Below are 14,346 nucleotides of genomic sequence, written 5' to 3' on the forward strand. Positions count from 1 at the left end.
GACCCAAGGTGCAAAGTTGTGCCCGAGTTGCTGGTTCCCTGTATCCGTAGCTGCGAACCGCTGGATGATCCTCCCAGCAGCAAAACAGAAAAAAAGGAGGGGGCGAACTGCTGACAAGGATGGCCACACTCGCACATGGCAGCTTTCTCTCACTCCATCACACACACACAAAAACACAACACACACACACACACACACACGCACCGCAAGTATTGAAGTCAGATGATGACTTATATGCGTCGAGGATGTCTATCAGCACTCATAGGCTCGCGTCCTCGGTACCTTCGGAGCAGTGGGTTTACACAAGACACGCGTTCCTGACCTGGCCCGCTGCCTTTGCCCAAGTACCGTCCATCTGCCTCCCGTCGTTCTTTCCATGAACATTCGTTACGTTAGGTACTTCAGGTAGAAAGTGTCGAGGCGGGCAAGCGTGGGGTAAAAGGCTGGAGGGGAAAAGAAGGAAGGAAGGAAACACGGAGGAGGGATGGAACTAAACCAAACAAAGCTAGAAGGAACGGACGGGGCACGCCTCTCTGCCACCTCACACAAAATGCAAATGCGATCCATGAAAGTGGGAAAGAGGCACCAGCTTCAATCAGTCAATCAGAGAAGGTGCAGGTGGGACAATCAAAAGGGTCTAAACATTGGACGAAAAAGACGTTGCCCGCCAACGCACACCCAAACACACCCCCGTCCCAGTCACCCAGTCTTAACTTACTGTCTAGCACCTGGCTGCTTGGATGAAGCCATCCCCATTGTCGTTTTCGCCGCCACTCTTATTACTGTACACAGTCATGAGTACGCTATTGCCAAGTATCACTCGTTGCCATTGTTTTTGTTTCTTCTCATTGCCACGCGAACCACATCCAATAAAAGCAACAGGCCGGTGCCTACCTACGAGTCTAGGACCACCTAGCCATCTAGTCCGATATCCTCAGCTCCGGCGGATACTGCCAGGAATACCAATAAAAGTCCCTAGATCCAGCTGGAGCTCAAGATTCAAACCAGGACCGGGATCGCCAGACCAACAAAGATAGCCAACCACGGCCACTGCACGCCATTGCTTCTGATTGACTTTAGCATCGTCATCTCCCCCTGCTTCAGCTCCAACTAGTCACTCGCTACGTCGAGGTTTCCAACACCTCGGGAGAAGCTTCTTCTGGCCGGGCAACGTTGGCAACCCTCGCTCCTGAGGGCTGCGATGTTTCCTACACAGGCACAGGTTCGCGACACTGCGCATGCGCACACGCACACGCACGCACAACAAGACCAGACCCGATTGATTCAATGTTCGCTCGCCCTATTGCCTGTTCCACGACACGAGCCGCCGCCCTCGTGCGTCGTTGCTCGGCGTACCACGTCGGACACAGCTGTCACTTGAAGAATACGTACTGCGCAATCATTCGCCCGCGATATCAAGCATGCATCGAGCATTGCCCTGCAGCAGTGCAGAGAACACCGCCGCCCGCCGCCGGACACTTGCCGCCGACTTTTGCTTCTTGCCCACCGAGAGACCTTTGTTGCGGCATATCTGTCCCATCAGCGACGGTCAACCCAAGAAGAGAAGCGGTCTGCAACATGAGTCCCGTTACAGCGACTGACCATGCCATGCCGTCCACCTCATCAGCGTCTCTCGTGTCGCCCCAACAAAAGTCGGACAAATCACTACGCACACCGACGGGCCAGTCAACGCAGCGACAGCGACAGCGACAGCGGCAGCGGCACAAGCAAGCACCGGGGAGGGGCAAGCAGAGTGAAAGCAACAAAACAACTCGGGAGAAAAAAGAAGTCACCTCTGCTTCCGGCCGCCTTGATGAGTTGGCATGCATAGCCTTTGGTCCTGTTGTTTTACATGCTCCAGTACACCAACAGAGAGAGGCCCATTCCCGACTACCTCACGGCTTGCCCGCCGCTCGAGACACTGCCGTACAGCGCAGCGCCCCCCTGCTCACCCGCCGTCCAATCTGCATCGTCCACGAGAGCGGGCACGCCATGCCAACGCATCACAGGGCCCCAATCGGCCACCCCTTGACCAACCCAGCGAGCTTCAACCAGCATCAACCCACACCGTCTGCTACACCACATCCTTCTCCAATCTCCATCAACAATTCCCGTTCCAGGGGGCCAATCGTCGACTACCAGACTGAGTCCTTCCTGCCACTCTCCTGCAGCAGCTTTTGAGGTACCGCCAGCCCCAGCCGTTGTCCTCAAACCTGTCCAGACAAGGTCGGCAGGCCGTCCCCCGAATGCCACCCGAATTCCACACCGCAAAACGGTCAGCTCATCTACCCGCGCGCCGGATGGGTTGCATTCTAGCTCTCTAACCACATCATTCGCTGCACTCGCTGCATCGTGTACGACTTGCTCGTACCCATTCAGCGCCGCACGAAAACCTTCACGATCTTGTGTTCGTCCACTACCAGCAAGTAGCCGCTTTCATTTTCACCGTACGAGGTGTCAACTACCACTGCTGGTCTATTCGGTGTTGGTTTTACAAAAAGTACATCCTGCAGTCCTTCGAGGCTGTCGCGCTGGAATCTACATCGCCTTGCCCAAACCAAGTTCGCCAGCTTCGCATACGAGGTGCACCTCGACAACAAGTCGGGGGCACTCATTCCAAAAATCAGGCACTTTGTGCCATCCACGGTGACCAGAGCGGGATTTTGGGCCTCTAAATTGGCCTCTACCGCGTAGCTGGGTAGATCCAGCCACTCTGCGCCGCCAGGCTGGTATCACGTTGATCCCGTACCACTGCCGCCTGCCAACCCCTCGATGCCACCATCGATGATACCAAAATACCTCTCCATCCCGGTTCTGGCCGCCCACAGATCGCTCATCCCCATGCACGTCAGATTCGCCAGTCAACCAGTCTTATTCGTCTCAACCTCAGGCCCCCATTCGCTCCGCTGACCCTATGTCCATCTTGCATCCCGCCTCCCGCCCGCCTATTGAGCACCAGCCGTCATCGGTCTCTGCGACTCAGGCGCTGCATCTCTGCTGCCTTTCCGGCTTGTATTTCGTCCTCCTGGTGAGGCCAGGCGGTCTTCTTCTGTGATAAGCTGTGCGTATCATGCCTTTGAACTGGGCCTAGCAGAGATGGAGGACAATAAACGGTGAGTACTTGACCCGAAAAGATCCGGCTGGACGGATAATACAACGTAGTTCTTGTGTGGGAGCAACCAGATATTTGCCCAGGCCAGGTTGTATCAACACGTGGTAGATATCACGCTCGGAAAGCTATTCAACCAGCGCGCCGGTGACAACAAACATGTTGGACCCATCAGCCAACGCTCAACCTTCGGTCCTTGGAGGCAATCCTGCCGGATTCCCATTAATGCCGTCTGCTAATGGGTCACTGGGATTAGGGCTGCATATGCCATCGTGGCTTAATCTGCGCTCCCGACACTAGTGCGCAGGCATGAGCCCAGTTGACGGCCCCGTTGTCAGCATGCTGTGTGACTGTTTGTTGTCATTTCCGTATAAGGCGTCTGGCCGCTTGGCCGCCTTGTGGCCACTTCCGGTGTTATTTGGGCTCTTCTAAGCTATGGCTGTAGTACCCAGCTGAAGCCTGACAGCTCCTTTCACCCCTTGGTGGCCATCCTTCTTCTCCCTTGGCGTGATATTGCCAAGTCGCTGGTTTATGAGAGAGATCCGCGTGTATCTCTTTAGACGTCTGACTGCTTCTTGCGCATAAAATGATGTTGAAGCTCACTATCTTTCGCTTAACATGGAAAGGTGTCGTTCATTGTGTCCCGTCATTCTTCTCGTACATTCGGACGCGTGAACATTAGAATATAGACACGATGTATGTATGTAGGTATGAGAATACGAAGTTGAGGGCAAGACCCTTTATGTAACAAGCTTCCTCGGTACACAAGCTGGCTGTAATAGCACTCCTTCTTGTGAGTATCTCCAGCGTGTTCTTTCTTGTGACCTCATATGTCTATTTAGCAAGCTAGAGGGTGTTTCTAGACCAGAAGACCAGCCAGTCGCGTCTACTTGACTAAGCGAGAAGTGCGTATGGATCAAATAGGAGGCTTCATTTGCGGCCTCCCCATTGCTTCTGGCGGTGAATACATCCCGGTGAGCCTTTGGGCGCTGCGGGATTTGAAAGTTCCTAATGTGTTCATGTTCTAGAGGTACTGACATCCAGGAAGACTGCGTGTGTTCATAGCTGCTGCCATTTCAGTGTAGAAACTTAGCATTTTTCGATGATTTTGAGTATACAAGTTGATTTAGTATACACTCTTCCTAGTTGCGCCAGAATATCAGGCTCGTATCGTTCAGAAAAGTCTAGAAATATCTCTTCGTAGCGAGCACGATAATTCTAGACATTTCCCCAGACGAAAGTAAACTTTTAACCGGACTCGGCGGTCTAGGTTCACAGTCTTTTTTTGCGGTATTCAAAAAGATTACTGGTGGACGAAAAATATCTTTTGATGGCGTATCCTTTATCAGTCTCGTATAAAAGGTGGCTAGAAACAAAATTATTGAACTATTTTGTTTTACCCTTTTTATTTCACTAAATGGTGCAGCACTCCCCAAGCACTGACGAGAGGCAGAGAGAGAAAAGGACTCGAGCCTCCTAGAAGATAGTCGCTTGATGAATAAGACTACGTTACGTTAGGACAAGAGTAATATGAGGGGGGCCTTTGGCAGCACGCTGGGGCTATCGACCGAACGCCGGAGCCGAGACCGGCTGCGGGGCCGCGTCTGAGCATCAACCGCCGGCCCGGAGTTCCGTGCAATGTCACGTCCTCATACCGTCAAAGTCAGTCCGTCTCTCCCATAAAATTCATGAATAGAGCAGCAATTGTGAAACGTGGTAAAGCTTCACAAATACCTTAGTATGCAAACGCATCGCTTCAGAGTGGGAATTGAGTGCTTTTGCGCAAGTTGTAACGAAACACATCAGCGCCCATTAGTGGAACCCGCCGGCCGGTCATGGATGGGTGCTGAGAGGCCGTAGAGGTGCGCAAAACATGAACCCTTCTCTTTCCCCGCGCCGGATGCCGGTCGCTCGGCCGGGATCTATTCCTCCGAGGCGCCCTTCCGAGTACATCAGCAACCCCAAGTCTCTCGAAAACCCATTCTTGGAAAGCCAAGCTGATTCGGACTTTTTGTGAGATAGTTCACCATCAGCCAGGTTTTCGTTTCCCAAAAACCACACTTACGCAAACAAACACAAATGACCTGCACCACATCCCCCAAAGGCGCGATGCTCTCGCCCCGCGCCGCCAAAACCGCCTCGGCCCTCCATCGGCCGTGGCGCTTCGCCCCCGTCCAGACCTACTCGGCCTCCACCAATCCCTCGGGCCTCATCTCCTTTGGCAGCGCAAGCAACGCCCTTATGCAGCCCGCCGTCGCCGCCTTCGCCGCCACGGTCCCGCTCCCACCCGACGTCTTCGGGTACAGCTACAGCACCGCCGGCGGCGCCCGTCTCCGCGCCGCGATGGCGGGGCATTTGAATGCCACGTTCAGTCCCCATACGCCGCTGGACATGGAGCATGTGAGGGTCGCGGCGGGGGCGACGGCCGTGCAGTGTATTCTCGCGTTTGCGCTTGCGTCGCCTGGTGAGGGTGTGTTGGTGCCGAGGCCGGTGTATGGGCGGTTCGAGCTTGATTTCGGGAACGAGATGGGGGTGGAGGTCGTGTATGCCGATACCACGCCCGAGACGTGTTTCATGCCGGACGTGGTGATTGAGGAGATGGAGGCTGCGGTGCGCAGAGAGATGGGGAAGGGGGTAAGGGTTAGGGCGGTGATGATTGTGAATCCGAGTAATCCGCTGGGACGGTGTTACCCCCGCGAGACGCTTGTGGCGATTATGCGGTTTTGTGGGAGGCACAAGATTCATCTTGTCAGTGATGAGGTGTATGGGCTTTCCGTGTTTAGGTCTTGTGAGGAGATGCCCGAGTTCACGTCGGTGCTGTCTATCGACCCGGCGGGCATCATCGATCCGGACTTGGTGCACGTGGAGTACGGCCTGGCCAAGGACTTTGCGTCGTCGGGACTGCGGCTGGGCGCGCTGGTGTCGAGAAACGCGGCGCTGCACGAGGCGTTTTCGAGCGTGGTGAGGTTTCATAGTCCTGCCGGGCCGTCCGTCGCGATCGCGGCTGCCATGTTTGAGGATCGGGTGTGGCATGATGAGTTTATTGCTAGTTCGAGGCGAGCCATCGCGGGCGCGTATGGATTTGTGACGGGGAGGTTGAGGGAGATGGGGGTTGGGTATGTGGAGGCGAATGCTGGGTTGTTTGTGTATATTGATCTCTCGCCGTGGTTGCCGCCGCCGTGGGAGGAGGGGGAATATGAGTCAGATCGGGACAGAGAGTTTGCTTTGGCGGAGAGGTTTGTTGAGAGGGGTGTGTTTTTACATCCGGGGGAAGAGCATTGTCTTGCGCCGGGGTGGTTTCGGTTGGTTTATACGCAGGAGGAGGATATCGTGGCCGAAGGGTTGAAAAGGTGAGTCTACGGGGAGACGTACTTGAGAACTTGGCTAACATGACTACAGAATCGACGATACTTTGAAGAACCTGCCTTGGCAACTGTCACACTAGGCATCCAGACAACAGACAGAACATCACGCATTACGGAGACGATCAACACACAATCAGGGAGAAACGAATCTATGTCCATGTAAATGAGGGAGAAAAAAATGTACAGACGCCCCCAGAGGAGGGATTAAGAAATTAAGTTTAATTCATGTACACGCTTGAGGGCCATGACTCTTTGATATCATCGACCGTATGCTTCCGTCACATCTTCAGGTTCTCCTAGACACTTCCACCTCTACTCTCTTAAAAGTGGTAGCGGCGGTTAAAGGTGCGGGGACCGCGGGGGCCACGAGGGCCACCACGGGGACCACCACGACCGGGGCCGCGGGGACGGCTGCCACCGCCGGCGGAGGTCTGGTTGAAGGTCTCCCACTCGTAGGAGGCGAACATCCAGGGGCCGACGCCCTTGTAGTCGTTCATGGCAATGGGGACGGAGGTGTAGTACTCGAAGCTGGCGTTGCTCTTGAGGGAGCCGACCTCAACGGTGCCGTTCCAGTTGACGGTGCCGTTGGCGTTTTCGACGACAAAGGTGGTGAGCTCCTGGTAGCCCTTGGCGGCGGCGGGGAAGAAGCGGCGCTCGGGAAGGAGGCCGAGGCGGATACCCTTGAGCCAGGAGAAGACGAAGAGGGCGGAGGCGGAGGACTCGATGTAGTTCTTGGGGCGGCCGACGTAGGGGCTGTCCATGATGAGCCACCAGCCACCGGTGGTGCTGTCCTGGGCGTTCTTCAGGCCCTCGGCGAGGGTGACAAAGAAGCGGGAGAGGGTGGTGACGCCGGGGTGGCCGCGGGGGAGGAGCTCAAGGACCTCGAGGAGAGCGACGGCGTACCAGCCGACGGCACGGGACCAGGTGAGCGGAGAGGCGCCGGTGATCTGGTTGGCCCAGACGGCCTCCATCTTCTCGTCGAAGCCGTGGTACAGGAGACCGGTGGTGTAGTTGCGGGTGTGCTTGTCAATGACCTCGAACTGGTTGACAATATCGTTCCAGGCGGTGGTGTTGTCCTTGTCGAAGAGGGAGGTCCACTTTGCGTAGAAGGTATCGGCCATGAAGATGCCGTCGAGCCACATCTGGTAGTCGTAGTCGGGGCTGCGGTGGAAGAAGCCGCCCTCGTCGGTACGGGGGTGGCGCTCGACAAGCTGGTCGCGGATGGTTCTGGCGGCGGTCTTGTACTTCTCCTCACCGGTGCGCTCGTACCACCAGAGGATGTTGTTGCCGATACGGTACTCGTCCAGGGAGTAGGTGGTGGGCTTCCAGTTCAGGATGCTGCCGTTGGACTGGACGACGAGGTCATCGATACGGCTGCGGTACCAGTCGACGAGGGCGTCATCCTTGGTGAGCTCGATGGCGGCCTCGAAGCCGTCGTAGAGGACGGCCTTGGTGTAGTGGTACGGCTTCTTGTTGTCGATCTCGTGCTTGGTGAACGAGTCGGCGGTCCAGGCGAGGTAAGGACCGGCGGCCGCCGCGGCGGTCGCGAAGAAGAGGACGGACTTCATTATGGACTTTGGTATGAGGGGTTTTGCTTTGCTTTGGGAGGTTCAAAAGAGTGACTATGTCGAGATTCGGAAATCACGACAGGAGGAGTGAGAAGCAAGCGGATGAAGGAGCCAGATCTGAGTCGCCAAGCTTCCTCAAAAGACGGCTAAGGCTGGGGGGAAGGGAGCTCTTTTTAATCCAAGATCGGATACAAGCCGGTTCGTCTGCGCCTCCATGTTTGCTGGAGAGCACTCGACGGGGGGGGGGGGGGAGTTGCAACGGTGCAACGAAGGATCCATCGACGGGGTTCTGGGATGAGTTGGAGTGATCAGGGACGACAGTGGGGGGGTTGCGCTTATTGATCATCACCAGAATGATCAGATGGGGATAGCCAAGCAGAGCATGGCGACTGCGAGGACGAGGGGTTTGCAGATTGGAGCAATGAACAGCACTGGGCTTGAGGCCGGGAGATCAGGGAATCAGGGGTTGGAAGAAAGGCAGAGGATTGCCAAGTGGAAGCCAAGGGCAGAGCAGAAAATATCCAGGAACTAGAGATCCATCATGGTCATCTTGTTTCTCATCCCGCACCGCCCGCACCATGTCGGACAAGTCCACCGTTGTCGAAGAGGAATATGATGTGCTTCTATGCCCTGCCCAGTACTCTGCAAAGACAGATACGCCAGCGGCTATCTCGAGGTCGTCGCCAGCACAGTGGGAGCTTGTTTACGAGCCAAGTATCGTCGCATCCCACCCCCTCTACGGTTCATCTCCGCCTGCTTGGCCCGTTCTGGCGAAGAAGTGGATGGGATGTTGGACGGAGGATGGAGAAATAAGGTCCGGATCCAGTGAGTGATGAGAACGACGGTTGAGGCTCCCCACGTACGCGTCTTGGCAACGTCTTGGCACGTCTTGAGAAGATTGAAAGACGGCGGGCCTGCTTCGCTTCTCAAGTGCTACGCCGCTCCGTTGCTAGTCGTGCTAGTACATAGTACCTGAGTATCCGTAGAGACTAGCTAGTATTCGTAAGAGCAGACCCGTCCGCAGTCCTAAGCGGCCCCGGGAGTTGCAGGGCGTTCACCTTCTCTATCAGTTTAAACTTATGGGTCCGTCGCCGCGGATAAAGGCCAACAAGTATTGACTTTCTTGGGCATTTGGACAATTGAGATGACGTTTGATCTTTTCTGCTAGGGCCAAGCCCGGGCGGGATATGCTCGACACTGGATGACCGTTGGAGTTGGCATGGTCGAAAGGGAATTTGAGGAGCTCAAGACCACAATTGGCACAATTTTTGCGCGTGATGTGGGCACCGTCGGGGGCCCTGGACGTTGCGTTGCCAAGCTGCGTATTCGCTGCACCCCTTCATCTCAGAGCTCGCTCAACGGGATGGCCCCACGTCGGGTGTGACTCTTCAGCCCGCGCTCATTATCGATGTAAGACTGTAGGTAGGTTCGGGATGAGTGTTGGTCTTGCATGTTCTTGGCTTGTTTGGTTGGCCTCCTGGGCTGATGATTGATGGATCATAGAGCGCCCAGCCGGACAAATTCCCAATATGAAAACATTCGAAGAGAGATATTCGGCGACGCGGTGTGGATTGTGGACTCTGGCTGAAATGCGCTGCATGGGCATGAGTGAGCCTATTAAACAGTCCAACGGTCAAACAGTTCAAGAGATCAGCTTTTCTCGGCCGGCTGCAAAGATGCCTGGTATTTGATAACGATTGCGCAATATTTCATGGTCGGCCAAGTTCTGTTGATTCTTTTTGAGAGCTTCCGCCGAATGGTCCTGTGGGTGGTCAAACAATCACTTGATCTCGCCGTACTATGATAAACTCCCTGAGTGTCTTTTCGCGCTGTTGACGCCGGCACGATGTTTAATCGATGAAATTGGCCATGGTATTTTAGCTTCATTGCCAAGACAGTCGCATCGAGGTGTTGAAGTAACCCTGCTGGGGACAGATGTCAGCAGCGATAAATCTGCGACACTTCCGAGCCAAACGTCGGCGCGATGAACCGGATCTCCAGTCCAGGGCAGAAAAATAAAAAACAAAGAGCATGAAAGAAAATCAGCCACCCGTTAAGCAAACGTGGCTCCCGTGCCGAATGCGACTTTGGCCGGTTGATTCCGAGAGAGCAGACCAAACACATTCTGGTCCATGGTGGCTCCAGTCTTCGGGAGGCGAGGTATGTCATTCAGGGGCACAGGGGCAGCAGGCTCGGTGTATATCCGTACGGATACTGTGTGGTGAGCGTTCTGCGTGGCACGGTGGCAGGTATGTAATTCGCTTTCGTTCTGAGTGAACTCACTGCCCAGTGTCAATCTGTATAATCAGACAGAGTGAGGCGTAGTGGCGAAACCTGCGAGTCGCCATCTCCGCCAAGGGACTGAGTGGGTGGGTTGGTGGTCTTTGCTTTTCCGTTCCCTCTCCTGTGAGTCTGATCGGCAGATAAGACGTTCTTGTCTTGAGTCGAGTGTTGGTCACGCTGTCTGTGGGTGAAAGTGAGACTGATTCAGACGATTGAAGATGTTCGTTAGTGCGCCAGCCGACTGCCTACCCGTCAAAGTCAAGACGACGATGGATTAAGCTCATATGGCGTCAAATAGCCGCCCCCGAGAGTCTGTTTTAACCTGAGATGAGCAAGCCGACGGGCTGTTCAAGGATCGCTCGATTGCTGAATTGCCTTGATTATGCAAAAAGGGCAAAAACGACTGCTTTTGCCGACGATAGAGTTTGAACCCAATTTACCTAGGAAGCATGAGCCACATGGTGCAAGCCACCTGTTCTTTTGGCTTGACCACCTTATCGCCTTGCCCACAGGCGTGTGTGGCTGGTGACCGAGGTGGGGACCCGAAGACCGCCCGACTCCCAAGTCATCAATGGAAGGTGCGCTGCAGGTTGGAGTTGCTCCGTGCTCCTGGCGGGAGGGCAGGTGGGTGATGGCCCAAGCTTCTTCCATGTCAATCTTGAATGTCACTGTGGTCGCCCTTGCCAATTGGACGCAGCTTCCATTGCCAGACTGGAGGCACCAAACTTAATGATGCCTTACAGCAGCTTTCCGGCGAACAAGCTCCCTAAAAAGGGCAAACTAGGACAGTCACAAGCCAATCAGCAAGAACAACCCAACGCAGTTTGCGCCGTTAGTCGCACCTTCCAGCAGTTGTGCGACGTCCTCATACTGCACGTCACCTTCCAGAACTCGACTACCATTAGGCAGGAACGACCCAGAATTATCGGCATACGGGTACCGACAGGCAACGATCGGATTTGGCAAGGCTGAAGCAGCAACAGCTCCTTCCTGCCCAGCATCTGCAACTAGGTACCTATCTCGTGTATACTGAGGTGGTACTGAATTACTTTGAGTTGTGCGAATCTTTCAATCTCGGCCAATTCTTTCCTGCTTCTGACACTTCCGAAAAGCATCAGCAACTCACCTGCGAGTTCCCCGCTTCTGCCTGGATCGTGAAGCTTCGCCCCACCCACTCTGATTCATTGGACTTCCATACTAACCATTACGTCCATCGACCCAACAGACAGACATTGGTATTTCTCGCGTCTTTAATCTTGTTCTGTTTATTCTCTAGAAAATTGTGGTTATTCTCTAGAAAAGAGACTACTCAGCTCATCTGAATTACGGTTTCATCTCAAATTCGAATCTCTCTACCTTGGATGAAGCAGTGCATCAATACCTTGGCACACTGCCGTCGCCCTCCCACAATGTCACAGCCCACGCCATCGGCATCAGAGCCTTCAATATCAGTCATGGATGCGCCGGCAAACCCTCAGTCCAAATCGCCCTTCAACAAAGTGCCTCTCGAGGTTCTCATTCGCATATCGGATCAATTGTCAACTCCCGACCTGGGAAGCCTTCGCCTGACATGCAGGTCCATAGAGCAGTCCATGTTCAATATGTTCATGAAGGAGTTCTTTACTCAACGCCAATTCATGCTCACCGAATTCAGCCTACAGACCCTCATCGACATCAGCAAGTCACGGCTGAGTGATTGTCTCGACTATGTCATCATCGGCCTCAATACATTCACACGCCATTACTTTTCCCCAGGAGAAGAAGCACAGGAAACCCGCTATCGCGAAGCCCAATCCGATCACCACACCCTGGTCAACAGCGGTCAAGACGTCGCTATGCTGACGGAGGCTTTCAAAAACCTCAAGAACCTCAAAACTGTGGGCATTCGTGACTACCATTCCGCGGGAAGGGGCTTTCGAGATGGCTTCGAGGTCAGCTGGGCGAGTTACGGCGCCACCACACTCCGCCAGGATACCGGAGTAGATCTTCTGCGCATACCTATCGAAGAGATGGTCGCCTACACCAACAAAGTCTTCATCACCCTTTTTACCGCACTTGGTCATGCTGGTGCCCGGCCCAGTGCCTTCGAACTGCTCCGCCACCAGCAAGGCGTGCCCTCTGACGACGCTTACAACCTCTTCACCAAATACCTCAAGCCCAAGGTCGTCCCGGTCCTCGAGGGCATCGAGACCTTTATGAGCGTTGTGAACGTAGCGACCGGCCCCTTCCGAGTCACGTCACTCACAGGCAGCGCGGGAACTCAACTACGACGTCGATACGATTATTCCCTGCGTCTCTTTTTGGGTCACATGCCGAACCTCAAGCATCTACGGTTGAACTTTGCGCACCCAGGCCATAACTCTGATGCTGTTGATGAATTCATTGACTGGCTGGGTACACCTGTCCCCAGTGCTCATTCTGAACCGGACGACAACCAGCTACCGATACCTCCAGCTCCGGTAGCGTTTCCCCTTCTGGAAGAGATCAACTTGGGCTTCGTTGAAGTTGAGCCGAAGCGGCTTCTCCAAGTCGTGCGAAAGCTTGCACCAACACTGAGGAATCTCGAGCTGTGGAAGGTCACGCTCCGCAGCCGTACAGGAGCTGTCCAAGGGGACTATAACGCGAGAGGCGACATTTCCATTATCAACATGTGGGCTCGATTTCTCCAGAGTCTGCGCGACGTCCCCAACCTCGATCTGAAACACATCATGGTCGGTTGTCCTGCTCAGCGCATGTCTATGACGAGCGCCAGGGTATGGGTTCAAGCCACAGACGGGGTGCCGGACAAGACTGTGAGCAGACGCGAGTACACAGGCATCGACTGGAGGCATTTTGTGGGAGACTTGGCTAAGCAAATCATGGTTGATATCCCGCCCGAGCGGAAGCGCAACCCGGAGTCGGACGAAGAAGATGACGAAGATTCGAACGATGGTATGGACGATGACATTGACGATGACATGGACAACGACATTTTGGAAGATGACATAATGGACGCGATTCAAGGTCAGTAGTTACGTGCTGCAACTCTCTTAAGCTTTTGCGAGGCGCCATTCTCAGAGTACTACGGTCTATTCAACGTGGAATAGGATGGCGGAGCTGGCGAGGGGTGAATACTACATAATGGCTGACGACTTGATACTCGACCCAGAACAAATGGAGTCAGGAGGCTACTTTCCGGATGAAATTGAGGAAGCGCTGGATGGCCTCGAAGACACGATAGCCTACGAGCAAGGCTTTTACCCGATTGTGTTTCAGTAGACGATGGTATAGGAAACAATTAGGCCTGGGTCGTAAATATGCTCGACTTACCACTTTTTTGGGGGGGCAATTGGAGAATCTTGGTGGCTGAATGGGGAGTCTAGCCATCGAGTCGAAGATTTGAGGTTTCCCGTCTGGTGATGCTGGCCATGTATTTGCTTCTGGAGGTGTATTACAGTCGGTGTAGAGTCTGGAATTGGGATGAAAGGACCCACCATGTAGATATCTAGGCAGCTGGCCCGCTTAAGGAAGTCAATCAGGGTTGGCATACGGATGGGCATGAAGCGATTCGGATACTTCAGATGGCAAACTTGAGGTACACTGCAATTTGAAGTCAATACCTTGCTCCAGGCAGGAGCTCCTCTAAAACTGAAAAGCGTCTCCAGGGGAGAAACATCGTCAAGTATCTAGGTACCTTGATTGGCACCTAGAAGTGGTTGACAGTGAAGTACTCCGTTACTTATGGTGGTACGGCGGTACCTTGATGTTGAGACGGCACGTGAACTCGCGAGGACCTCGAGCAGTCGCGGTGGCTCGTGCGCCAGGCACCAGCGGCGTTGGTGCCTGCAGGACCATGTTGGTTCGTCCAGAAGGAGCTGAAAGCGTGCGGCACCTTCCACCCAGGTCCCAAGGTACTAGGTGAGGTAACTCCAATTGGCAATGAGCTGACTTGTTTTTCTGATCCAAAGTCAAAGGAGGCACAGCGAAATAAATCATCTCGACTCCCTTTCATCTTTTCGTCTTTCATCTTCACTTTCTTTTC

At 54.3% G+C, this 14,346-nt stretch overlaps 6 protein-coding genes across 6 annotated transcripts; 4 read left to right on the forward strand and 2 right to left on the reverse strand.

Moving 5' to 3' along the window:
- Nucleotides 1-1,287: 1,287 nt before the first annotated feature.
- Nucleotides 1,288-2,181, forward strand: CPAR01_07733 (uncharacterized protein; the record flags this gene model as incomplete). The annotated part of the gene is made up of 1 exon (XM_060492002.1): nt 1,288-2,181. One exon carries the CDS (start codon nt 1,288-1,290, stop codon nt 2,179-2,181), a length of 894 nt encoding a protein of 297 aa, XP_060348372.1.
- Nucleotides 2,182-5,170: 2,989 nt separating this feature from the next.
- CPAR01_07734 (uncharacterized protein) lies at nt 5,171-6,142 on the reverse strand (the record flags this gene model as incomplete). The annotated part of the gene is made up of 1 exon (XM_060492003.1): nt 5,171-6,142. The coding sequence occupies one exon, from the start codon at nt 6,140-6,142 to the stop codon at nt 5,171-5,173; it is 972 nt and encodes a 323-aa protein (XP_060348373.1).
- Nucleotides 5,189-6,554, forward strand: CPAR01_07735 (1-aminocyclopropane-1-carboxylate synthase; the record flags this gene model as incomplete). Its single annotated transcript, XM_060492004.1, has 2 exons — nt 5,189-6,459; nt 6,509-6,554. The coding sequence occupies 2 exons, from the start codon at nt 5,189-5,191 to the stop codon at nt 6,552-6,554; spliced, it is 1,317 nt and encodes a 438-aa protein (XP_060348374.1).
- A 240-nt stretch (nt 6,555-6,794) lies between these two features.
- CPAR01_07736 (glycosyl hydrolase family 88) lies at nt 6,795-8,042 on the reverse strand (the record flags this gene model as incomplete). Its single annotated transcript, XM_060492005.1, has 1 exon — nt 6,795-8,042. One exon carries the CDS (start codon nt 8,040-8,042, stop codon nt 6,795-6,797), a length of 1,248 nt encoding a protein of 415 aa, XP_060348375.1.
- A 578-nt stretch (nt 8,043-8,620) lies between these two features.
- CPAR01_07737 (uncharacterized protein) lies at nt 8,621-9,426 on the forward strand (the record flags this gene model as incomplete). Its single annotated transcript, XM_060492006.1, has 2 exons — nt 8,621-8,867; nt 9,218-9,426. The coding sequence occupies 2 exons, from the start codon at nt 8,621-8,623 to the stop codon at nt 9,424-9,426; spliced, it is 456 nt and encodes a 151-aa protein (XP_060348376.1).
- A 2,308-nt stretch (nt 9,427-11,734) lies between these two features.
- CPAR01_07738 (F-box domain-containing protein) lies at nt 11,735-13,583 on the forward strand (the record flags this gene model as incomplete). The annotated part of the gene is made up of 2 exons (XM_060492007.1): nt 11,735-13,328; nt 13,474-13,583. The coding sequence occupies 2 exons, from the start codon at nt 11,735-11,737 to the stop codon at nt 13,581-13,583; spliced, it is 1,704 nt and encodes a 567-aa protein (XP_060348377.1).
- Nucleotides 13,584-14,346: the final 763 nt, after the last annotated feature.

Source organism: Colletotrichum paranaense (genome assembly GCF_030867605.1).
Source record: "Colletotrichum paranaense strain IMI 384185 chromosome Unknown Scaffold_6.1, whole genome shotgun sequence".
Lineage (NCBI taxonomy): Eukaryota > Fungi > Ascomycota > Sordariomycetes > Glomerellales > Glomerellaceae > Colletotrichum > Colletotrichum paranaense.